Source organism: Hoplias malabaricus, chromosome 9 (genome assembly GCF_029633855.1).
Source record: "Hoplias malabaricus isolate fHopMal1 chromosome 9, fHopMal1.hap1, whole genome shotgun sequence".
NCBI lineage: Eukaryota > Metazoa > Chordata > Actinopteri > Characiformes > Erythrinidae > Hoplias > Hoplias malabaricus.
The window spans coordinates 22,612,025-22,635,289 of NC_089808.1; the positions used below are offsets into that span (position 1 = coordinate 22,612,025).

General features: G+C 41.8%; 2 protein-coding genes across 2 annotated transcripts in view; one reads left to right on the plus strand and one right to left on the minus strand.

The window, feature by feature from the left end:
• Nucleotides 1-9,016, plus strand: part of xpr1b (xenotropic and polytropic retrovirus receptor 1b) — a 32,329-nt gene extending 23,313 nt beyond the window's left edge. Inside the window, exons 8-15 of the mRNA XM_066681690.1 lie at nucleotides 1,284-1,501; nucleotides 2,065-2,244; nucleotides 2,423-2,600; nucleotides 3,037-3,231; nucleotides 3,411-3,577; nucleotides 4,637-4,776; nucleotides 5,237-5,458; nucleotides 6,597-9,016. Coding sequence (XP_066537787.1) covers nucleotides 1,284-1,501; nucleotides 2,065-2,244; nucleotides 2,423-2,600; nucleotides 3,037-3,231; nucleotides 3,411-3,577; nucleotides 4,637-4,776; nucleotides 5,237-5,458; nucleotides 6,597-6,651 — 1,355 coding nt within the window. The 3' untranslated portion in view covers nucleotides 6,652-9,016. The remainder of the gene's footprint in view (nucleotides 1-1,283; nucleotides 1,502-2,064; nucleotides 2,245-2,422; nucleotides 2,601-3,036; nucleotides 3,232-3,410; nucleotides 3,578-4,636; nucleotides 4,777-5,236; nucleotides 5,459-6,596) is intronic.
• A 1,390-nt stretch (nucleotides 9,017-10,406) lies between these two features.
• Nucleotides 10,407-19,221, minus strand: LOC136707803 (lipoamide acyltransferase component of branched-chain alpha-keto acid dehydrogenase complex, mitochondrial-like). The gene is made up of 11 exons (XM_066682061.1): nucleotides 19,141-19,221; nucleotides 18,227-18,347; nucleotides 17,858-17,933; nucleotides 17,562-17,743; nucleotides 16,970-17,094; nucleotides 16,338-16,569; nucleotides 16,039-16,205; nucleotides 15,791-15,868; nucleotides 14,987-15,178; nucleotides 13,816-13,887; nucleotides 10,407-12,428 (listed from the first exon to the last, which is right to left on the minus strand). Exons 1-11 carry the CDS (start codon nucleotides 19,186-19,188, stop codon nucleotides 12,261-12,263), a joined length of 1,461 nt encoding a protein of 486 aa, XP_066538158.1. The 5' UTR covers nucleotides 19,189-19,221; the 3' UTR covers nucleotides 10,407-12,260.
• Between the last annotated feature and the right edge of the window lie 4,044 nt (nucleotides 19,222-23,265).

Sequence of the window (23,265 nt, forward strand, 5' to 3'; positions counted from 1 at the left end):
TCAGCAGCTTGAGATACTTAATTGATATTTATTTTCCAGGAAGTACAAGAGCGTATGGGCTAAATGTGTCTGGGCTAATTATTTAGGGGCTATCACTGTATAGGCTAAATGTTTAAGGGCTACATGCGTGTGGACTAAATGTTTAGGGGCTATCACTGTATAGGCTAAATGTTTAAGGGCTAACTGTGTGTGGGCTAATTATTTAGGGGCTATCACTGTATAGGCTAAATGTTTAAGGGCTAACTGTGTGTGGGCTAAATATTTAGGGGCTAACTGTGTACGGGCTAACTCTGTACAGGCTAAATTTTGAGGGGCTAACTGTGTGCGGGCTAAATGTTTAGGGGCTAGCTCTGTACCAGCTAAATATTTAGGGGCTAACTGTGTACAGGCTAAATGTTTAGCGGCTAACTGTGTGCAGGCTAACTGTCAAAATATAGCTTTCAAAGCTGCATGTTTATGAGGCATGGAGCTGTTGCAGGGGGAGAGGTGCAGCAAGGTAAATGAGGCGTGTTTGAGCATGGCTAGCACCATGTCAGGGTACAGGGATGTGGCCGTGTGCAGTTTCACACATGCGAACACACACTCTGTCCTGGCTGTTTTTCTACAGTGCACCCCCACCCAATTTGTAGATAAGACTATTAAGACCCTTCACTGTGACACACACATACCAGACTCTACTGGAATTTATTTTGAACATTTTAATTCATACAAAACCCAATCATGCTTCATTGATTTGTCTTGCTGCACCCAACCCCCTCCTGTTGAATATATTCAGCGCTGCTGATTCACTTCCACTGTTCCTCAACCCTATACACGGGGATATAAAATCCCTCAAGCAGACACTTGTTGACATTAGGCTCGTGTGGTTGCTCTAGTGTCCATGTTTTCATGTTGTTCTGTGGAAATTATACAAATTGCGTGTAATATGTTCAGCTTAAAGCAACACTAAGTAAGGTTTGTTATTTTTGCTCCTGGACACCCCCTACAGTTGCACAATATAATCCACCTTTTACAGCACTTTCACTGTCCTGAAATCAAGCGGAAGGCTGTGGTTAGCTACCCACCTCCAAAAGTTTCATAGTGCAGTTTCTGCTGTGCTGAGCCCTGAATAGTAACGGCAGAGGCTCTGTTCTCCCTGTTACAGGTCAGTGGAGCATCACAATTATTTTGAAGCTCTAATTTTAAAGTTGCACACTACCTAGTGTTGCCTTAAATTAGGAGATGTTTGGTACAAATATGTTTATTCTGAGGAAACGGTGTTTTTTTTCTGTCTTCATCCTAAGGTGTGGTAAGCTTGGTGAATTGGAACAAACTTAATGTGACACAAACCTCCTTAAAAGTGTGGCCGCTGGTGCGGATCTATAGAGGCGGCTTCCTGCTGATTGAGTTCCTCTTCCTCTTGGGCATCAACACGTACGGCTGGAGACAGGCGGGCGTCAACCACGTGCTGATATTTGAGCTCAACCCCCGCAACAACCTCTCTCACCAGCATCTGTTTGAGGTGAGGAAAAGACTCCTTATGAAATTTGATTCACCCATTCTTCAGTGCGTTCTCAGGGGGTGTTCTATTGATTTATATGCTCATGATCACTTTATTAGTTGAAGCTACCAAGTACATTACTTTGCTTACTTATTAGTAACAACTAAAAGAAATGAAATTCAGCATGGATTCTAAAGCAAACTTACAACCACATAAATCAGTTATTAGGAAATCTAAGTGTATTACCTGTCTTTTAAAAGATGTATGGATAACTAATTTAGCACTCTGAAGCAAACCTAGCCGAGGGCATGCATCTGATTGAATAATCCACTGATATGTAACAACTGTGATGCATACAAAATTGTTTTACCCTGGATGAGATAAAGGAGCACAGATTTTCTGTACTGCTAATCAGGAAGCTTATTTATCTCTACACGAAGACATTATACTTCCTCTTACAGTCAGTACGTGTGTAGGGTTGTATGGCTTAAATTTTCCACTTGTGTTATTTTCCAGCCCACGAAATCTAATTTTTACAGTATCTCTTTATTTATTTATTTATTCATTTATTTTCCTTTTTGCAGATTGCTGGTTTTCTTGGAGTGCTATGGTGCATCAGCATCATGTCCTGTCTTTTCTCCGAGTCTCTAATGATTCCTGTTCAAGCCAGCCCTCTGGCACTCTATGGCTTCTTCCTGCTTTTCCTCATAAATCCCTTCAAGACGTTCTACTACAAATCTCGCTTCTGGCTGCTCAAGCTCCTGGTAAGACCCTGCAGAAAGCAGCATGTTCATGAGTCGTGGTGTGCCTGACTGATGCTAGAAATAAATGCAAAAATAAATAAGTGTTGTTTCATTTGTCAGACCAGCTAGTGCACTTGTAATCGCAGCTTGAAGCTGAGCATTAATTTGATGGCCACCTCTTCTATGATTCTTTTCTCAGTTCCGAGTGGTCACAGCACCCTTTCACAGAGTGGAGTTCGCTGATTTCTGGCTGGCCGATCAGCTCAACTCCCTGGCAGTGCTCCTGATGGACCTCGAGTATCTGGTCTGTTTCTACAGCGTCGACCTGGACTGGACGTCATACAAGGAGCTGAAATGGAAAAATACTGAGAATAATCGTAAGGCATTTTATTCTCTAAAGAATGTTTTCTGTTTATCTTCTAGGAGCTGTTTTTATCCAGAAAAATAGCAAACATGGGTCAAATAGCATTTTTGTGTTTGTTTGTTTTTTTGTAATTATTTATTTTTTACCAACTTTTAACCCCAAATTAATCAATATTGCCAAGTCCACTCATAAACTTATTGGCTAAACAGATCAAAGCAAAACCCCACATTACGGCCAAGGCCTACAGAATAAAATATCCATATCTGTCTCTAAATGTTATATGCAGAATACTCATTATACAAATAATTGAGATGATTCTGGATAAATACAGACAAAAATGACCAATAGGTTAAAATCATTTTGTTTACACAGGCAGATAGTCAGATCAGACAGTGTGCTCCTTCTGGCCATTAATACGTTGTCTTTTTTTCTGTGTTTTGTTTGGCTAGCTCAATCTATTTGCAATACCTACTCATATGGGGTGAGGGCGGTGATCCAGTGCCTGCCAGCCTGGTTCCGGTTTGTGCAGTGCCTAAGACGTTACAGAGACACGAAGCGTGCCTTCCCTCATTTAGTCAACGCTGGCAAATATTCCACAACCTTCTTTGTGGTGACCTTTAGAGCACTCTACAAAACCCACAAAGGTGAGAATTCTCTGATGAAGTCCTTTAGATTTCAAATAAAGTAAATAATAAAAATATTTGTTCTGTGCTAATGTGTTAGGTTCCCAGTACTGAACCCTGAAGAACTTTCAATTTTCATCAACCAAGATTTGCTTTTCTTAATTAATGATGGTTTTTTGTTATGATTCTCTGACTTTTAGCTAATCAACCTGCTGAAGCAGATATTTTTTTCTACCTGCTGATTGCCTTCTCGGTGATCAACTCCTGTTATACGCTCATATGGGATCTTAAAATGGACTGGGGTCTGTTTGACCGCAACGCAGGGGAGAACACACTTCTCAGAGAGGAGATCGTCTACCCACAGAAAGTAAGTAGAAACACAACAGTTTATCTTTCTGGGAGGGTTGGTCCAGCAGGCAGCTCAAATCTGACTTTTGCAGCTCATCAAAATTTAGGATAGATTTTATAAATCAGATCCAAGATCTAAAAATGCAACATAGTTTGGCCAGTCAGATAATATTTGATGTGAGCTTTTTGGTTTTTTGGCCATCTGCATGCACACACCTGGGTCTTTACTAACTTTACAATTAGTGGTTTCACTGTAAAAATTCTTGATGGTTAGTGATACAGTTTTAATGGTAATTACAGCTATCTATAAACCTCACGTGAGTTACAGCATCAACTAAAGTTGAGAACAAAGGAACAGTCTCCCAGACGCAGCTCTGCCGGCCCAGCATGTGACATGGGTTTGTTTTGTGTCCAGAAACCTCCCTGTCTTAATTTCACTCTCCAAGGACCCTTGAAACAAGGGAGATTAAATCAGGGAGATTGGGCCAATGAGTGAAGACTAAGGCGTAAGCTAATGGGCTAACTGTTTATGCTCTTGTTAAATGCATACATGACTAAAAATGTGCTGGTTTAATTTTTACCTTTAATTTTTAACATCCAGCAACATCTCAAATGCAGAAAAAGACACACTGTTGCCACCCTTTCCACATTAAATGGTGCTGTACTCCTTTCCATCTTAAATGGCCCTATAATTATATGCGAGTTTTTTAAATTGAGAATAAAGCTCTGAGACTCTTTCTGCCTTAAACAGTGCTCAATAACATTCTATTAATATTGAGTTCCACCTTAAATGCACTGTTTGAAATATGCCTCTTAAAAATAGACCTTGGTTTCATCTCTAAGCAAATGTATTTCTACATAAACCGGTTCATGAAGTTATGATACTGATTACCTGTTAAACAAATCCTAATACAATAATTACAATAATCTTGTCTCACACGGCTTTAACAGCTTTACAGAAGAAAAACTAGACTGTGAGGTTTATTGTTCATTTAAGTCTATACACAAGTGTTTATACATAAGTACATGTCATTTATGACATGTTCCATGTAAATACCGGTTGCTTCTCTCTGTACAGGCTTACTACTATTGTGCCATATTAGAAGATATTATCCTGCGCTTTGCCTGGACTATTCCCCTCTCCCTTGATGCTGTGGTTCCGTATTCCCATCTCCCTGATATTTTGGCCACAATTCTTGCACCGCTGGAGGTCTTCAGGTAAAAATCTCTGCACAAATACACAGGCCTGGCACAGAGCCTGAATCAAGAGAGGGCCATCAGAGGCACTGGGGAAGAGGGTGAAGCATATACATGTGTCAAGGGGGAAAAAAGTGTGGGCTAACAAATGAATCTGTAGTAGATTTGGTTGCCCATTTGGCTGAGAGTGAAATGTGAGCCACAACGTAGGGAGTCTGTCTACTACTTTGGCTGGTGGGCCACTGCAGACAGCAGATGCTGTGTTTGCAGCTACTGAACCCCTCAAATTTCATTTTCTGCTGCTTTTTCCTAGTCACAGGACACACGTTTGGTACACCAAAAAGACTATATAGATAGAAGATATAGACAAGATATAGATATGCTTTGATAGAAGATATAGACAAGTCTTTATCTGTTAGGATTCATAAAGGTTGTATAGTGTATCCAAAGTGTGTCCTCACTCTCCTCACCTCCTGGACAGACGCTTTGTGTGGAACTTCTTCCGTCTGGAGAACGAGCATCTGAATAACTGCGGTGAGTTCCGAGCGGTCAGGGACATCTCAGTGGCGCCGCTGAACGCAGATGACCAGACGCTGCTGGAGCAGATGATGGACCAGGAGGATGGGGTCAGGAACCGGCAGGGCAAAAAAAGCTGGAAGAGGAGCTACAGCATGTCCCTGAGACGACCACGCCTCGCCTCCCAGTAAGACCACCTCAGTAATGGCACTGAAAACACTCCCACTCAGTGGAACATGGAATAAGATTTCATGATGCACTGAATGGTTTTTCTAATGTACACATATCGTCTAAAAAATAGTTGCACCCAGAAGGACCTTGTGTAGGTTTGACATCATGAAACGTGTGAATGATTCAAGTTTCACGCTCGGCTGTGTATATGACGTAAACAAGGACGGGCTTATCTCTGTACCTGACTCTAAAAGTTTGTCCTGTTGATTAAGACTTGTGCTGTTGTGTTGGTAGCATTTAAGTTTGCCTTGGAGAAGAGCTGAAGAGGGGTTGCACCACAGGGCTCTGGAAAGAAGGATGTTCTTATTGACTTACTGCATGCCATACCGGTCGTGGGGATATTACCATAGCGACGCCTGGTGTCATGATGTGGGTTGCAATTTCATATGATGCCCACACTACCTCTGTATGTGTAGCTCAGTAAATATTGCCCACATCAGTCTAAACTTTGTAATAGAGCTGGGCAATTAGTCAAAAATGAATCTAAATCGACATTCACAATTATTATCTGACATAATCTTGCCTATGTCGATTTTATACTTTTTTTTTCTGTTATCTACCCACTGTATTTTCATGTATTGTCCCTTTACAATCACACTACCCTGCTGAAGTCACATGATCCTGCCCCTATCTGACACATGAAAGGAACAGAACATGGAGGAGAACCTAAACGAAGAGGCCGACCGAGCCACTCGAGCAGCGCCTGTGGTTTGGACGTGCTGTGTTTGAATATAATTAAGACGTCACTGAACAAAAAGAAGTCAAATGTAAAGGCTGAGGAAAAAACACCAAATATAAACAGTGCTCAGAAAACAAGAGAGGAACAAGCTCCCAGCGACTTTAGAGAAAGTATCCTAGCTTTAACACTGAAAGTTAATACATCACTGAACTATGAGGGTCATAAATACAAAAACAAAATAATCGTTCATTAATCGTAATCGTGGCAGAATGTACAGGTTGAAATCACTCCAATCCGACACTTCGTTCTGAGTGCAACTTTTTTTGTTGTTGACGAGTGTTTTTTCCTAATATCTACAAGCCATTTCTAATAATAATAAGAAAAAACTCCTGTGTTTCTTTCTGTTTTGCTCTAGATCTAAAATGCGGGACACCAAGGTTCTGATCGAGGACACGGACGATGATACCTGACCTCTGGCCGCCCTTTTCAGGGCACAGTCGAATGGACCCCGGTCCCTTCAGGGGCCTTAAGCCTTCACCGGCTAAACAATCAGTCCATCACAAAGCTGCCTGTCCACACCACACACACACACACACACACACTCAGTTTAGCACAGGCTTAGTACAGGAACAGTCCTTTAGTTTCTGTATTTTTCTTATTTTTGATTCATTATTACTGCCTTGATTATTTTCAAAGCTCTACTACATGGAAAAAAAAGAAAAATCAAAAGACTGTGTACACACACGCCACAGGGATCTAAGTGTGAAAATGAAAATCAAGACTGAACCTGGAGTGGACCCTCCAGAACCTGACCGTTATTAAGACTCGCACCATGTCTCTGTGTAACTTTTTATGAAGACTGTAACGTTGGCTCATGTAGCGGTCCTTTAGGCAATTTTTTTTTTTTTTTTTTACTTTTAAAGAATGTGTATTTCATTGTTATTTATGTGAAGGAAAGTTGCCTTGATCATTTATGAGGAAGTAGTCTGTTGATGTTTAGATAAAACAAAGGCAGAGATGTTATTATTATTATTATTATTATTATTATTATTACATCTACCCTGTTTTTTTTTTTTTTTTTTTTTTTTTTTTTTTTTGTTTTGTTTTGTTTTGTCCACCCCACCCCCCCAAAGTTTGGGCATCCAAAACCCTCAGGTGGCCTTAGAATCCATGAGCTCCATAATTTACAACACACTACTTAACACAAGTCTGGCACAGAAACCACTGAACTCTCAATTCTGAAAGCAATCCATGACCGATAGCGTTTGCCTATTTTCTGATTTTTGCTGTTTTTAAAAGTGTAAAGCCAATGCAACGGGTAGGAGAGCTGTGGCATGGAACCTGCCGGAGAGCCATCCGGCAGATTTTGGGTCTCCTGCTCATTTCCGAGCAAAGCCAAATGTCTGAAACATTCCACACACGCTTTATTGTGATTCCAGTTTGAGGTGGAAGGGTTTAGGCCTGGACTCAGTTTAATGGACCTACTTAATCTACACAGAGTCGTCCTGAACTCCTCCTCCACATCTTTCTTTCCTTTTCATGAAGGCGATTTGGGGACACTGTCAAAAAAAATGTAATGAAATTATTGAGAATAAATCTGAAATAAATTAGAGATTTTTTTTTAACAAATAAAGAAAATTTTCAGAGAACAAAATTTTCATAATTCTTTGAAAATTTTGATATTTAACTCACGTCGTTACAAAAATAAATTGCCAGTTATTGTTTTCAGTAAATTTTACTGACTTTTTATTGTCATAAGATTGATTTTGTTCTCAATATATGAGATGTAATTAATGTATTAATTATTGAAACATTAAGGCTTTAAATAAAAAATACTTTATTATTGAATTGCGTATTTTTCTCAGATTAGCTTTATTCTCAAAATTTTTTTTTTTTTTATTCTCATTTTTAAGTCGCCTAAAACAGTCACACTTATTTTTTTCTTAAACCAGAATATACACTGACCGCCGGTGTATATTTATTTGTGCGATATCTCCATCACATTCCATCATAGGAGCCTCAAGTGAGTTGAGGTTTCTCCAGTTCTGTTCTTTATTTTATGATTGTTTTCCAGACACAGACCAAGTCCTCACAGGCCACCTAAGGGTTTTAAGACCAGACCAGGGGAGAGTGATTTATAATCCAGTTGTGGTTTCTTATTTGGGGAAACTGTGGGCAAATGGAGATTGTACTGACATGTAGTATCTTTATCCCACTTCTGCCACCAACACATGGACCACTATAAGCCTCTGGGACCTGTGGAAGTGGGGATTGTTTTGTGGTGTGCCTCAGGGGTGTATCCTGGGGCTGTTTAAGTTCCCAATTCAACATTTTAAATGGACTGTTACATTCTGGAAGAGCTCGGCCATTGAGAGGCTGGGACAGGAAAGAGACAAGTTCCCACTCCTCGTTGTAGGTGTTGTCGTTGCCATTGTGGTGCAATAGGAGCTGGGCTGCTTTCGCCCCCTTTGGGAATATAGATTCACTTCAGTGCATCTGCAATAAATCAGAAGGCTCCTCTTCAGATATCATGTCATGTACTACTGTCCCAAGTAAACGCTTGGACCAAAATGTTTTTCTTTTTCTTTTTGTGGATGTATTTTTCTTTCTGGATGTAATTTCTTTGCCTGTTTTATTTGATTCAGAACAAAGGAGACATTACTGTGTCCCACAGCCTGTCGCTTCTGCTCAGCTTCATGTGTACAAGTGCTCTTGTGCTTGTAGTACATGTTTATACAGAAAAGAGCTTGCTTCCGGCTTGTTAAAGGTTGAGCCTCAGCGGAGAAGGAAATTCCCGTGGCATTTACACTTGAATATTGTTTATTATGCTACATTACACCCATCAGCCAAAACATTAAAATAACCCCCTTGTATCTACACTCATCCTCCATTTTATCAGCTTCGCTGACCATAGAGGAGCACTTGGTAGTTCTGCAATTACAGAATGTAGTCCACCTGTTGCTCTGTATACTTGTAGCCCCCTCCACCAACCAAAAACCGGTCGACAGCATCCTGCGTCCACTGATGAAGCTGCTGTCTCTGACCAAGAGGTAGGTGTGTCTAACATAGTGGACAGTGAATACTCTGCTCTGTGGTGGCCCTGACCATTGAAGAACATTGTGAAAGAGGGCAAAAAAAAAGCATGCAGTGCAACAGATGTACTAGTCTAACAGTGCACCTGTGTTGTCAGTGGAGCTGATTAATACTAAGTTGTGAAGATTTGATGGCAGGTATGCAAGTATCATAGGGCCCTGTGCTCGTACTAGGTAGATTAGTTCTGGATCCTGAAGGTACTGGACAGGGCTCCAACAGTCTAGATGATGTGAAAGGAGTTCTACTCCTCTAGCAGACCCCTGAGATAGGGCATGGTGACCTTTATGTTGAGTTGTGTGCAGCTACCCCACAGCGTGGCATTGTATGGGCAGTCCCTCAACACAAGGGCTACACCTTCAAGTAGCATTGTGTACAAAGCCTTGAACATGGTGTAGCTTAAAATACCAAAATGACCACTTCTTAGAACTTAAATGATGGGATCCCTTAGACTCTAAAAATATTTTGAGTAAAGTGGTCACTAACTTCCAATCTGCGGTTTCTAGTTTGTTGGGAAGACATACAAGGGAGCAATTTAAGTGACATCATTACGAATGCCCTGAAGTGGTCGCTATTTTTGGTGCCGTGGTGCATGACGTAGCATTCAGCTGAAACGGCTTTGCCTGTGCTGCCCATGTTTAGTCACTTGTGTACTTGGAGCTTTGTTAGTTTTATGTTGCAGTGCACTACAGCGGACGTTAACTATTTAAGAAACAAAAAGCTACAGAAGCAGGGCGTGTCTCTACTCTCTGTCTGTGAGGAGTGTGCCGTGTTCTCCCTGTGTCTATGTGGATTTCCTCTGGGTGCTTTGCTTTCATCTCACAGTTCAAACACACATCCTGGTACATGGACTGGGTGAATGTGTGAAACTGTCCAAAGGTGTGAGCGAACAAAAGTTCAGGTTTAAGATTTTTGAGGCGTATTGTACCTTGTAAATTTGTACCAACCTCATTAAGAATGTGCATATTAATGATCATGCAAATTAATACCTCAGCCTCCTGAAATCCAACTTGTTTACTTAGCCCTGCACATTGTGACAGGTTATATAGGAATGTTTTAAGCATATTAATATTCATAACAATTATCAGTATGCGGTCAGTTTTGAAGTCATGCAGATACGAATCTCAAAATATCAACGCCATCTTAAATAATTTCTTTATTTTTATTGTCTGTCATCATTCAGTAATGTAACAGCAATCACAGTCTTCCCACACTTTCTCCCTCCACACAACTGACCAGTGAGGGCTCTTCCCGCGTAACAATGGCCACTCTCAGTCTGGCCTCGCCAAGTACTTTCAGATGAACTGTCTGACTGTCCATTGTACAGTGGCTCGTTGTGAAGATGAAGAAGTCTCAGAGTCAGCAGGGAATGAAGCACGACAGTGTTCCACTCTTCTCTTCCCATTAAGCGCCCTCCTGTGCCAGCCTCCATGCTGAGTCTAAACTACACTACCTGGACATCAGTTGGTAGACACCCCTTATAATCTGGAAATTTGTCTACTTTAAACCAACACTAGATAGTATTTTACCTTAAAATTCATTCATTCATTATCTGTAACCGCTTATCCAATTCAGGGTCCAGAGCCTACCTGGAATCATTGGGCGCAAGGCGGGAATACACCCTGGAGGGAGCGCCAGTCCTTCACAGGGCATACCTTAAAATTACAGCTTCAAAATCACTGTGACGTTTCACTGCCCTGTCATAGGGAAAATAGAGCCTCTGTTTTTGTTGCTCTGGGCTCAGCACTGCAGAAACGGCACTATGTAACTTTGGGAGGAGGGTAGGGTGGAGAATGAATACATCTACTGATAGCTTTAATTTCAGAACGAGGCCTCCGCAAACTTTCACACATCTAATGTACAAACGCAGCCTTATATTTGAGGTCTGAAGTCATTGGAGGAGGCCGCCAAAGGAGAAGAATCAATATAAACCTCTTAGAAAAAGGTCTGTATCAATTGGAAATCAAAAGAAGTGCACCTAGAGGATGCAAACATCAAGGAAAAAAATTAACACAAACAAACATTTTCCTAGCGTAACAGTCTTTAAAGTATTAGCTTATTCAAATTCCACCCTTCCCAAAAGCATTAAATTAGCCAGATCCTACTATGCATCATTCAGTGGTCAATATGTGAACTGTTTACAATGGTAACGTCTGAAGAGTTATCACATTAAAAAAAAGCATTGCTATTCATACTTGTCCTGATATTTGAGACCTTGTTCACAATAGTTACAACCCAAAATGTTGTTGGTGGAGGGGTAGGCAAAATAGTCCCAAAATAAACTATTTTGGAAAACTGGTGGTTGTAAAGGAAATGCTTTTATAGGTCACTGGACATCGTGGGGTCTGGTTCCCATTACCACCGCTGTACCTTAGAGAGTGAATAGGCAATGACAGTGCCCCGTTTAACATCCTGAGCCATCCTCTGTAAAACAGACACTACTTGTCCAAACCCCATGCCATCAACCTCTTCGTAATTAGTAAATTGCTCTAATTAAAAGATGCACCCACTGTGGACACACATGTATATGAATGTAATGTGGTGCTCTGGAGCAGCTGCACATGAGGATAAGGTCACTGTAGTCAAGGCCACATTTCAGCGCTGTATGAACTTCCCCAACTGCATTCTGAGCTATTTGTTTCCACCTTAACCATCAAAATCAACATAATTTTTTTTCAAAAATTGGTGGAAATCCCCTTTCCAAGTGAATCATGACTTGTTTCACTTTCCCCACTGTAAGAGATGCTATAAAAACGAACACATTCGATGGAGTAGCGTCCGAAGGCTTTTTCTAAGATTAAGTTAAAGCATACGAAGGCGACTTAAGGGAAAGGGAACTTTTCTCTCAAGGAAAACCTGCAGCTAAGGCACCAAGTCCATGCCACCAGTGACATCACGACAAATACACAAACAAACACAGTGACCCTACAGAGTGAGTACGAGCCTAACTCAACACTGGAGACTGTCCTCCTTTCCCCAGACATGGATTTCACTTAAGGTCCAGCACCATGGAGGCTGGGTTCTCCAGATATGAGCGCCACAGGTTGGAGAAGCGGCACATTGTGGCGCCGTCTATGACCCGGTGGTCTGCTGACCAGCTGATGTTCATGATATGAGCCTTGACCACCTCGCCATGGGAGTTAAACCTGGGCAGCACCTTTGGGAGAGAAGAGCAGAGTTCATTTTAGCAGCTGATTTTGATTTTTAGTCTCCTTTTATTCATTTAATAATTGTGAGTTTTAGTAGTAGTCTTAGTCTATTAAATTGGAAAAAAATAGCCACATTTTTGTGATGAATTTTTAAATGTTTTATTATTAATTACTAATATTCATAAACAGCTCCAGTTTCCTCCAACAGTCCAAAAGCACATGTTGGTAGGTGGATTGGTGACTCAAAAGTGTCCATAGGAGTGAGTGTGTGAGTGAGTGTCACCCTGTGAAGAAATGCCTCCCCCTCCAGGGTGTGTTCCTGCCTTGCGCCAAGTGATTCCGGGTAGGCTCTGGACAAGCGCTTACAGACAATGAATGAATGAACATTCATAAACAATAGCTTGAAAGTTGTTACATTTAAAAAATATCAACATACAAATTATGGAAGGAATATGGCCACTTCTTCAAATAAATTTTATATTTATTTAACATGAATATTGCAAAACTGACACCGAGTCGACTCCATCCAAGAGATTCAACTCTGAATCATTGGCCAACAGTCCATACAAACAACTCCAAGACTTGACTATTTCGCCCGGTCGCTCCATCACAGCAGAGCATTTTCCTGACAATTTTTTCTTGTGATTTTCATTAATTATCTATAAGCCCTTATCCAGTTCAGGGTTGCGGTGTGTCCGGAGCCTACCTGGAATCATTGGGCGCAAGGCGGGAATACACCCTGGAGGGGGCGCCAGTTTTTCACAGGGCAACACACACATTTACGGAAACTTTTGAGTCACCAATCTACCTACCAACGTGTGTTTTTGGACTGTGGGAGGAAACCGGAGCACCCGGAGGAAACCCACATGGACACAAGGAGAACACACCCCACTCCTCACCCGGAGGAAACCCACACAGACAGGGAGAACACATCAAACTCCGCCTTCACGTTATATATCATATATTCATCAATGAAAAGTGGAAAACATTTTGTCAATTATATTTCATTTAGTTCCATCTAATTTTCATCATATTATTGTTCACTTTAATTCTGTCTTCTCCAGTGTTAATTTCATTAAGGCCAGTGGGAAATCATGGCATTTTCCTCCAGTGACTTCACCATGCTCAGTGCTACTGTGAGTTAGAGGGGTAGAAACACCCCTAACGTTGCGATGGAAGGAGTTGGAGATCATAATCCAAGTTCAAATATCAATGTAAAGCCTTTCCTACAAGAGCAGATGTGGGAAAGTCTCCTTATTAAAACCCTTAGCTTTGGATGAGCAGGTGTGACCATAAGAGTCCTAATCTCAAACTGGGACCTAATGGGTCAGTCCTAAGCTGTGATCTCCTGAGCTCTGTGGATGTTCTGTATTAAACAGTGACGAAAACCCTCACCTGGATCTTTCCCAAAGCTCCGATGGCCACCTCCGGAGGCAGGATGACGGGCTTGGCGTAGGTCCCTCCGATCTAAAGCAGAAAACATTCCAGACGTGTAAGGACACAGAAAGCAGACGGTTCTGTCCGTCTTATATCTTATCATTTATCACTGATATATGCTCTACAGCCCCAGCGTCGTCTCCAGCACGGACACGAGGTCCAGCTGGAGCCTGGAGAAATCGCTTTTCATCCACAGTGACGCAGGGGTGTTTGTTTGCATGCTCGTTCCAGGCCAAATCGAGCACAGCTGACTCAACTCTACACCAGCTCCTGGTCTCAAGGTCAGTGGGATACACTGCGAGGGCTGAGAGGAGCTAAAAACTCAGGGCTGTATTTGGTAGAAAAGTGTTGAAGTATAAGAATAATCCAGGTTGTTGTTATTGTGAAAATAATCCTCAGAAAGCTGTTTCCAAAAACAAAAGTGCTTTTAAATAAAAAGCCTGGCTTATTCGGTGGTTTAAGGGTTCACGCCACCTTCTGGACAGAAGCTGAACTACTTCACTAATAATCAAGGCCATTTATCCATTAGCAGTCTAGCAGTGATTAAGCATTGATCCATCCTTTTAAAAATAAACCTCGATCCCAGATCCAACCCATGACCATAATCTTGATCTTATTAGTTTCTTCAGTTCAATTTTAAAGTGAATATAAACTGTTACAGTGCTCCCTGTGCTGCAGATATAGCCGATCAGCTGGGGACTGAGAAAGCTGCATGTTTCTGGCTTGGTTCAGGATTATTTTTCTGAGGCCCCACTATGTCAATAAGGCTTATTTCTAATAATATATTAATATCTCTATCTGTACTTACACACTTGCGCAAACGGAACCCACTTTAAAGACCAAAAAAAATGCACTCTATATGCAGTACAGAATGTATTTTGCAGATCCCAAAATGACGACCTATCCAATGAAAAGAGGACACATGGTCACCCTACTATTACAGAAAATGTCATGCTTACTCACAAAATTTCACTGACTAATGTCTACTGTGACCATGGCTTAGTGCAGTCTACTCTTTATTGCCGTGTTTTGTTTAGTTTTTTTGGGGGGGGGATATTTCTTTAAAAGAGATCAAATCTCTATCTTCAGTGTAATTTTTAGATCCAATAGAACGTCTGGGAAGTCTCACCGAGCCGATGTTGGAGAGAGTGAAGGTCCCCCCGGACAGATCGACTGTGCTCAGCTGACCTGTGGAGCCCAGACCCTGCAGCCGGTTCAGCTCCACAGCGATGTCAAATACACTCAGAGCCTGGACCCCCTTCACATTCGGCACCAGGAGACCCTGAGCAGTATCCATGGCCAAGCCGATGTTGTGAGACCCCTGTGATGAACACAGGGAGAATAGAGGGGATCAGATGAAGGGTTCACTGAAATTTCAGCACATTTCTGGATGAGTTTTAGATTAAGTTCATTTATTTAGTGAAACCGTGTTACTCCACTGGCACACGGCTGGAAATAATACAGAAAATGTAGCATTTATTCACAAAATGATGCTCGAAACCATCAAAATTATGTATTATGATGGGTATAACATCACTGTCCAGAAACAAGGATTCAGTGTCTTTGATACAATACTCTAAATAGGACCTCCTAGTGAGTGAGAAATAGCGCCCTCGCAATTCCTAAACATTCATTCATTCATTGTTATCCAGTTCAGGGTGGCAGTGGGTCCAGCACTCTGGGGGCACCCGGAGGACACCCACGCGGACACAGGGAGAACACACCACACTCCTCACAGACAGTCACCCGGAGCAGGACTTGAACCCACAACCTCAGGTCGCTGGAGCTGTGTGACTGCGACACTACCTGCTGCACCACTGTGCCGCCCATCGCTAAACATGCAGGACTCAGTTCAGTGATGTATTTTGTATCTGAAAACTCAAAGAATCCCCAAAATGACATCTTTACAGGAAAAGTCTGGATTGTGGCTCACCTTGTAGGTGATGTTCTGGCAGCTTTCGTCCACAGAGGCGTTGAGAATGGGGAACTGTAGAAGGCCAAGAGATGCAGCCTGGGGGGGGGGGGATAAGGTATCATATAATAACCACAGGATTCATAAGAGTGAAGTATACAACTGAACCCAACCTCCTTCATACTGAACAATGAAGCTCCATCTCAGAGTGCAGTTATCTAAATTAGGGAACCTACAATTTAAGGCAAGGCATCTCTACCAGTTCATACCTTGATGAAGAAGGGCATGTAGCTGAGTCTGACCCCTCGAGATTCAGCCAGACTCTTCAGTTCTGAGCGGAGTCGCACCAGCTGAGTCAGATCCACTTCATCACAGAAACCGAAGTGAGGGATCTTCAGAGCAGCCGTCATCGTCTTCACCATGGCCTTCTGGAAACCTGTAGTGTCAGTGGTGTCAAGAGGAGATTATAGCCATGTCAAACTAGATAGGGTCTACATTTCTTTCCTACAGGAATACTAGACACCATAATCCAGTGAATATCTAAGCATGTAAGAAGCAGTAAAGTGACCATTAAGGGGCTCTGTCCGGTCTTTTCCAGTGAAGACAGGCCGCTGGACAGCAGCAGGTGAAGGGGTCGGGGCTGGTTTCCTCTCTTTTGCCGGAGTCTGTGCTGATCGTGCGGGCTGCTTCACTTCATCGTACGGGAGGATGGCGCCGGTCTGTTTGGACAAGAAGTTTAGGATGTCTTCTTTCAGGATGCGTCCATCTTTTCCTGTCCCCACCACTTCACTCAGCTTAATCTGACAGAAGAGGAAATGAGGAATTTTAACAGCCAAGAGCTGGCTATCCAGATTCTTTTAGAGAAAAGGGTATTGGAGGTTCACATTGATCAGGGTCCGGAGCCTACCCAACATCACTAGGCTCAGGGCAAGTACGCCTCCTGGACACCTCCATATTCAACCTATTAGCCAGGTATCCTCCAAACACACAGTGCTACAAAGCTGAATTCAGAGACTTATGAAGCCAGCCACCACTCTCTTTTCAATAGGCACCACTCAACACGCTCGGAGGAGAACACTACCTGCCAGTTCTGTTATATCACAAACCAACAGACGGCCATGTTGTGTAGCCTCATACTCATATTCCATCCTTGCCACCAAGACAGAGAGAGGGCAGTTTTATGTTTGTGGCAGGACCTACATTGTTCTCCATGGCGAGGCGTCGCACGGCAGGTGTAGCCTGAGTTTTGTGGCCTTTAATCTCCTGGTGTGTGTGCTCGTGTGATACTGCTGGGGTCACCACTATGTCCTCCTCAGGAGCGCCATCTGCTGGACACAGAAACCAATTAATCTAACAGGACAACCATTTAACAACTCACCAGGATTAAGATCAGAAGTAGGTAGTAATTACATGTATTTGCATTAATATTTGATGCAGTTGTGGTTCCTGGAGGGGGCACCAGTCCTTCACAGGGCGACACACATTCACACATGTACACTTTTGGGTCACCAATCTACTGCATATACTGCAGATCAGTGCAGCAATCATTCGCTTCCCTTCCATGGGATATGGTAGAGGACGACTCACTGGTCCACTTCTCCAGAGGGGTGTGTGTGTGTGAGTGTGTGTGTGTGTGTTCACTGCCACAGATTTTAATGCAGAGAATCATTGATAATGTAACTCTTCTACTCTCTATTTTTTTTAATAAAGTCATTTCTTACTATCTTTGATCTGAGTATAAATTCAAGCTACTCTACCCATTTTTAAGAGGAGATGTACAGAAGCCCCTTGCCTTGTTCTCTGTCCGTCTCTATGTCCACCAGCGGTGATCCGACAAGGGCGATAGCATCCACATCGTAGTAGAGTTTACGGATGATTCCATCATAACGACTCGTGATGGTGACCGACGCTTTATCACTCTGGACCTCACAGATACTGTCAAACTGGGATACTTTATCCCCCTCCTTTACATACCTTCAGCAAGAAATGAAATTCAGGTGAAACTCAAACGTACAAACTTTTCATGTGTATAACAGGGCTGTAAATTATTTAGCCAGTTTAATGAAAGAGCAAGCCCTGTGGACATACCACTCCTTGACAGTCACCTCCATGATGCCCTCTCCTATGTCAGAGAGTTTGAACTGAAGAACTTGTCCAGAAGCCGCTGTGAAAATAAAATAATAATAATTACAAGATAACTATATATATATATATATATATATATATTCTCTCGATAACTAGCTCTGGATCTGGATTGTTACATGAGATTAAAAATAAAATTGCTTTGGAGTCCTGGAATGAACCTGATTATGCTCCATAGAGTGGGTCCCTCACAATAAATAGAAAAGAAAGGTGGCCAACTTTATTACAGAATCAGACCACTAAGGGGCAGTATAATATCTGTTTAATTACATGAAGAAAAAGATTAACAGCTCCTTTAAGTACTGAGACACATACCACAGCTTGTTCTGAAGGTTCTCCATTGCTGTGTGATGAAGAGTGAGGGGTGATGATGATGATGATGATGATGAGCCGGGGGTCTCGGACATGCCTTAAAGCGGTGGGATGCAATCTGAGGCTGTAAAAAAAAATAAATAAATAAAAAATAAAAAATAAAAAAAATAAAACACAAACTAAGAAAAACACAACAAATATAATATGCCTTTCAGTTACCTTAGACTACATTGCAACTGTTGGTGTTGAGCAATAGTATGTGCCAACTGGAAACAAATAATGGTGGTGGACAAAGAGGTCACCTTAGTGACCAACTCCCTGCAAATCATACCGGTACAGATAGGTAGATCTTGCTGATACTCACTTAAAGGGCCCATATCACAGAAAACTGAAATGCTCTTAATTTTTCTCAGTCTGTTTTGTGTATTCACAGAAACCAGGCTGCACGTCACAAAAACCTAACCAATTTATACGCCCGTTTATTCTACAGCGGTTTAGTCCCGCCCAACTAATGTTTAAGTTTTAAGGAGTTTTGCAGCCAGGAGTGTGTATTTGTTAACATTACACTTTGTAATTTTGTTGTATTATTTATATGGTTTAACATAAAAGACATGTTGAGAATGTATTTCTAGGTAAAAATTTGTAAAATATTAAAAACGAGCTTAAAACTTGTCATCTTTATACAATTCTTCGTTCCACCTTAAATGGGCAGTTGTTCCATTCTGAAGCCACAGGCGCCTGAATGGAACTGATGCCCACTTAAGGTGGAACGAACAATTCCAAAACGAAGACAACGGTAGTTCGGCAAAGTAGGATGCGTCCGCTTTCCAGAAACAGCACTGAGTCCAGCTGTGCAAAGTGTCATACGGTTAATGTTGGTTAAGGCTAAAAATACGTGCAAAAGTGTTTAAAATTACCCAAAGTCTCAATTTCCTCAGAGACCTCACTGCTCCCACCGCCGACATCTTCACCCTCCACTGGAACAAAGACCATTTTAAAGAAACTAGATGTTACTCACAGCAGTTTTATATCACCTGTAACGTCTTTAATTCGCTAAATCGGCTCATATTCCATAAGATAACATTCAGGGGGGTATTTTTAAAAGTAGGAACTCTTTAAAACATTATATTTTGTGCGTAAATAAATATATATTTTTAAAAAATATGCTATCTGGTAATTCCAGAAAAAGTTGGCAATACACTAAAGTAAGCTTATATATTTATTTACATATTTTATTTTAGCCACAACACTCACGTGTTAAGTCGATAGATAGATAGATAGATAGATAGATAGATAGATAGATAGATAGATAGATAGATAGATAGATAGATAGATAGATAGACAGACAACAATGGCACTCTCCAAGGATACAGTACAGTATTAAGTTTTACAGGCTTTAAATGCAATAGAAAAATACTAAAAATGAATAGATATATATGAGACTATAGTCTCCAAGAACGTTGCGATGATAAACTGTGCAGTAAGGTGCAGATTACAGTAGTAAAATATCTGATAATAATTGTCCCCACGCTGATGAATGGAAACATTCCTGAGTGAACCCTCATTGTGAAGCGACACTCTGTGGCTGATGACGAAAAACTTACGCCTCCTGCCATCCACCAATCAGATTGCTCCATTTGACCCAAAGCAAAACTGCACAACGATGATAAAACTACGGGTGGATTGCTAAGGTTTTCTTACATTTTAATGCCATAAAATATGTTGTGGAATATGTGGCTGAATCTCAAATCTATCTCTAGGATACAATATTTGTATTTAAAAGCCATTATGGTGTGCATTACGTAGGCAGTGATTCATATCTGGGATAAAGATAGGAATCAGCGCATTAATATAAATATACAAAACCTCAAGACGTGCTGTTATTTTGCTTTAATTTTGTCATGGTTTTGGCGCCACTGTGCGGTGAAGTATTGAAATGTAACCCAGAGATAACTACATTACAGTGATTTTCATGACTAATTAAATGCTGTTTAAGCAGGGAATTTCTGTACTCCTGTGTTGCTGTTCTGCTAGGTTTATGTATTGTTGAGCAAAAATGTTATTGGGTTTTTAGTATTATTATTATCATCATTATTATAAACAACAGCAATAAAACACATCATTTAGCCAGAGGTCCCAAAACATTTTTGCACAGGTCATAGACCTCTGGACCCACTGAAGACACAATGCCTCTGTACAGAGTGCTGTATGAAGCCACTAGTCATGTGACCCCAGAGCTGTGGACGTCAGTCAGTCCACATCTACTGGGCCTGGGATTAGTGTAAAAGGCTGGGTCACGTATTTCCATGGTTAATCTCCCATTTAATTGGCTGATGGAGGACACGAATAGATGTAGAGAATCAGCTCTATCCACACATTCATCTGAGGTGCACCCAGTGTCCAGCTGCCTGGAGGCTTCAAGGAGGTGCATCTACTATAGACACAGTAACAAGCGTTTAATCTCAAAACCACATGGAATGTCAATGTTTACATCACAGCTGTTTAATTATGGAGAAGCACTGAAAAATACCTGACTTCCCCTTTAAAGATAACTAACTGAATAACATGCCGTTTAAGGGGTTAATGCAGAGGAGTTTCCTTTTACCACTCACTATAAATAAAGCCTTCTTTCGAGCTTGCTCATGTGTCTCAGAGACGCTCTCCTGTAACAGTTGGAAACCTGGCTCCACTCGGACTCTGTCCTCTACACCGTGTCATTGTCTCAGTGATACCTCAGTGCTGACCGCAGCAACTGACCCCTGACGGTGAAGGATGTTTGCTGACTTAAAAAACAAAGCAGGTCCTTCCTTATTGTCCCTGAGGAGGAACCAAAGAAATAAACAAAATTGTTTTTTAAAAAAAAAAAAAAAAACGAATTCCCAGAATCTGGGACCATTACAAACCACGCAAAATCCAGTAATTCACTCGATAAACAGCACATGACCAACAGGAACAAGGCCAGTTCCACTCTCGCTTTAGATCATAATCTGTCAACAGCCATTCTTCCATCGTGAGAAGACACCATCTCAACACAGTGGGTCTGAAAAGATGTGTAGTGATCAAAGAAGCCCTTACTGAGAAAAGGAAATAGACACAAAAGAAGAAACAAAGAAGCTGCTGGTATTTCTCAGAACAGTGGGCTGAAGGCAGTGATGAGAAAATGCAGCCAACACCCTGAACTTTGGTGGCATGTCTGTGGATTTTTAAGGACCTGAAAGCAATCTCCTGACAAACAAAACAGAAGCTGTAATAAGTCCTGCATGGTTTGATGTGGTGATTTCTGGGTACTTATCTTTTAAATGTATCACGGAATTAGCTAGGGTCTTTAGGGAGCCTAGAGGCCTATAAGGATTCATGGAAGCCTTTATATTTGCATTTCTCCACCCCTTCCACTGTCTGGACTGGGGATTTGTTTGGGGTGTTCAATGCATTTTAGTGTCGCAGTCACACAGCTCCAGGGCCCTGGAGGTTGTGGGTTCGAACCCCGCTCTGGGTGACTGTCTGTGAGGAGTGTGGTGTGTTCTCTCTGTGTCCCCGTGGGTTTCCTCCAGGTAACTGTCTGTGAAGAGTGTGGTGTGTTCTCCCTGTGTCTGCGTGGGTTTCCTCCAGGTGACTGTCTGTGAGGAGTGTGGTGTGTTCTCCTCGTGTCCATGTGGGTTTCCTCCGGGTGCTCCTGTTTCCTCCCACAGTCCAAAAACACACATTGGTAGGTGGATTGGCGCCCTCTCCAGGGTGTGTTCCCGCATTGCGCCCAGTGATTCCGGGTAGGCTCCAGACCCACCGCAACCCTGAACTGGATAAGTGTTACAGACAATGAATGAATGAATGAATGAATAAATAGCTCCTTTGAGCAGAATGGCTTTAACTCCTGACCCCTTCTTTGTTGCCCACTAATGTATGTTTCCTGACTTTGGAAAATATTCAGAGACTGGCCCCTGACTTCTGCACATTGATGTATATGATCTTAGAGAGTGTTGGTTTGTCATATTTTTAAAAGGTTAAAAGGCCAGTGAAGGCCAAATCTGAAGTTGTGTAGTTGGGAAATGTTTGAAGAAGTCTCCTCCGTAGTGAGTGTAACAGTGGGATGTAACAGGACCCTGGTGTGAGGACGGGAGCTGGTGGAGGCCAAGTGGAAACCTGAGTCCGTTACCTGAGCTGTCCTTCACCTTCTTCCGCTGAGCTCTGTCAGGTGAGGCAGTGAGTGTACTCTAACTTTCCTTACGTTCCTTACACTGAGAAATGTCCCTCGGTGGGTTTCTGGAACCCCTGTAAATCGGAATTTTTAGGTCATCATTTTTTGACCTTCGTTTTCCTCTCCAACCCGACCTCAATGAAGGCATGTCCCGTTTGCCCATCTGGGGCGGACACTGGCGGGTCAAACACAGACCTCCTGCTATGGTTCCCCCAACAGCCTGGATCACACACATCGCAGGTGGGTCTCCTGCTTTAAACCTAGAGTAAACCACCATTTGTCTTCCATTCTTTTTGTTGAAACTATTGTTTTTCTGTTAGCTAGTGGTTGTAATTTCATGGTATGTGATAGCTGTGTGATAGGGGTGTTGTAACCTATTTTGAAGTAAGATAATTTACAAAAAACTCGGAAATTAGACACTGAAAACACATTGCAAAATGGTGCCCTTTTTTCCTCTCTTTTAATGATGCACACCAAAGCTATTGCCATTTTAAAAGCACTCTGTTACCTCATGAGGAATTTAGATAAAAGATGTTAAGACTGGTTTAACATGATTCTGTTTTTCCCTACTTCATGGGATAATTCAATTTATGCTACAACCATCCTAGTACCATTTCTGCTTGCTCAGAATCTGAATGTTCAGGCACATTTAAGGTCATTTAAAAAACATTTTATCAATCTGATGGTGCTGTACCATGGCGTACTGTGAACCAACCGTGACGAGGCTAGGGTGTGTTTGTGTTTGTGCTTGTATTTAGATCATGTCTGAACGTGATCTGGCAGGAGAGCAGGAAGGGAAGCTGATCACATTAGTTAGCGTTAGTGCTAAAGCACATCAGACACACGTGTC

What these genes read in the sequence shown, in the direction of transcription:
- LOC136707803 (XM_066682061.1), bottom strand. Translation starts at nt 19,188, where the DNA reads ATGTCGGCGGTGGGAGCAGTGAGGTCTCTGAGGAAATTGAGACTTTGG. An exon ending in AACCTTCAGAACAAGCTGTG is followed by an intron (nt 17,934 to 18,226) that starts GTATGTGTCTCA and finishes TTATTTTCACAG; the next exon opens with CGGCTTCTGGACAAGTTCTT. An exon ending in ACATGCCCTTCTTCATCAAG is followed by an intron (nt 15,869 to 16,038) that starts GTATGAACTGGT and finishes CCCCCCCCCCAG; the next exon opens with GCTGCATCTCTTGGCCTTCT.